Here is a 2500-nt window from a genome sequence, read left to right on the forward strand (position 1 = left end):
TCTTCTTCTTCTTCTTCTTCTTCTTCTTCTTCTTCTTCTTCTTCTTCTTCTTCTTCTTCTTCTTCTTCTTCTTCTTCGTATTGTTGTTGTTGTTGTTATTGTTGTTATTGTTGTTGTTGTTGTTGTTGTTGTTGTTGTTGTTGTTGTTGTTGATGTTTTTATTGCTTTTGTTGTTACTGCTTTCAGTTCTTTAACTGTTGAGCTGTTGTCATTCTGCATGTGACTTAAGAATGTACACGTCAGCTAAAAGAGTGGTTTTCTCGGTAATTCCTTATCAAAAATATGGAAATTGCACTAGTCGATAGAAGAAAAAAATGCATTTTCATGGGTTTGCAGGTTTTCCAGCTGCAAAGATTCTTAGATAGGAGGGAGGTGAAGAGTTGACATTGAATGCAATTCCTGTAACATTCTCGTAGGAGATGGCTTATTATAATATAGCGAAAAATACCTGTTTGATGTACCCTCGGTGGCTCATCAGATGGACATACAGGGGTTTTTCTTGTCCTGTTGTTATGATTACTAGTTTTGTGTCCGACGAACACACTGTGAGACTTGTCCACGTCGACGATATCGATTTCAAAATTATGTTGTTTGTTACAACCACAGATCTAGAGGAGATTTCTGTTTTGAGATACTTGGAATAACGTGGTCAAACGTGTTATTTGGATTGTTTGTGGCTCGAGATTATCGAAGTGTTTCTGGCTCAGTTGCTATCATGCTGGCCTGGGAGTGGGCAATCCTGGTTCATGTTCCAAAAGGAGTATAATTGAACCTAAAACTTCATAATACTATATTTATCAACTTCGTTCCCCAAAGGCATCTGGGTGGTTGACATCAGCTGAGTATAACAAAAAAGAGATAAAATTAAAGCTGAACACTATTAAGCTTACTGATTCTGACTAACAGACTGACTGACTGACTGACTGACTGACTAACTGACTGACTGACTGACTAACTAATTAACAAACTAGCTAACTAACTAATTAGCTAACTAACTAATTAGGTAACTAACTGATGCACGAACTAACGAACTAATTAACTAACTGAGTGACTGACTGACTGACTGACTGAAACTGAAAGACTGATTAAATGACCGACCGACCGACAGACCAACAAACAAACAAACCTATACGTTAAGATACTCACAAATGAGCCACGCGTGTTGGGGTAGATGAGCTGACCAGAGCACTCAGAAAGCGTGTGAAGTTTGCTTGGTTCAACCTCCTGCAAAAGAAACAAAGACAAATGCATGGAAGAGGTTGTTGTTGTTGTTGTTTTCAAATCCCTTTAGCTGCGAGCATTTCGCTCTTGGCAGCGCAACGCCTCCCTCAAGTAACCACATGTCCTTGTCATCTGGTCAGCGCCAGAGTAGAGCAGGCTTTGTAGAGGTGGATCTACTAATAATGCTCGTTTATTCGTTTAACTGTCGATTCATTGTTAGCAGCGTTCTTAAAAATACAAAAATGTTGTTTCGTGTGAGGAGGAATGCAAGGCTTCGAGGAGGTATTTTTGGAAGGTCGACGTAAATTCGGGCTTCATTTGTTTCTGAAACTTGAATTTTCACGTCTAAGTCATGTTCGTTCATAAAGAAAGGAAAATATATTATAAAGCTTATGAATGAAAAAGAGAAATAGATTATATCAATATCCAAGATAGATATCTTGTCAGAAAAGCGTAACACTCAACTTTCTTTGGTGGAATTTTTTTTTTTGTTTCTTTCTTTTATAGCCGCTGAATTTTGACTCAATGTGGTAATTTGGAAAACGGTTCGAGTGTCAGGTACGTTGTGTAAAGCTGAATATTCTTTAAAAACTCTATAATGGGTCTTTAAAGGAAGTTAGAAACTCTATAATGGGTCTTTAGAGGAAGGCATATGACCCAAAATGTCAACACCGGACTCTCCCATCCATCTGCGCCCGGCTCCTAAATAATCTACACTGTGTCGATGGGGTGTGACACCACCTACATTGAGGCAGTGTAGTGGAATCAGGCTCTCGTCAATTTTTGGGCATGTATAGTTATTGGTATCATCGTAAAGCTTGTTCACTTGTGTTTATTTGGATGAAAAAAATATTAATTTATCTTGAATACAAGTCGAGATATTTGTGAATGAAGGAGGCGAGGGTCACCTGTTTTCAGAGGTAAAATTAGTGAAACAATGGCCGCCAAAGATTTGTTATTTCCTTAGCATAAGAGTCCTTGGTAACTGAAAATATACATTTTTTGTGCCTTTAATCAACGTTTTTCAGAAAAATCCACACAGAAATGCGTTCTTTAATGGGCATGAAAGGTGTTGAGCCAAAAAAACACAAATTTGAGAAAAATTCACAAACCCACAGAAAAAAGTAAGTTTCTTCACTTTGATTATTTTGACGAGAGCCTGATTCCACCACACTGCCTCACTTTATATTTAAAAAAAAAATAACTTAACGGTATATTATTGCTGCCAAAAGGGAAGAAATTCGGAAACATGTAACGAATAATAACCCTCATGTCTACG

At 37.6% G+C, this 2500-nt stretch overlaps 1 protein-coding gene across 1 annotated transcript in view; it reads right to left on the reverse strand.

Annotated features, from left to right (window-relative positions):
• The window catches only part of LRRTK (leucine-rich repeat receptor tyrosine kinase), a gene marked incomplete at its 3' end in the record, with an annotated part of 149291 nt that overhangs the window by 108942 nt on the left and 37849 nt on the right, over positions 1-2500 (reverse strand). Inside the window, 1 exon segment of the mRNA NM_001245993.1 lies at positions 1149-1224. Coding sequence (NP_001232922.1) covers positions 1149-1224 — 76 coding nt within the window.

This window comes from Aplysia californica, unplaced genomic scaffold (genome assembly GCF_000002075.1).
Source record: "Aplysia californica isolate F4 #8 unplaced genomic scaffold, AplCal3.0 scaffold00067, whole genome shotgun sequence".
In the NCBI taxonomy this organism is placed as follows: Eukaryota; Metazoa; Mollusca; class Gastropoda; order Aplysiida; family Aplysiidae; genus Aplysia; species Aplysia californica.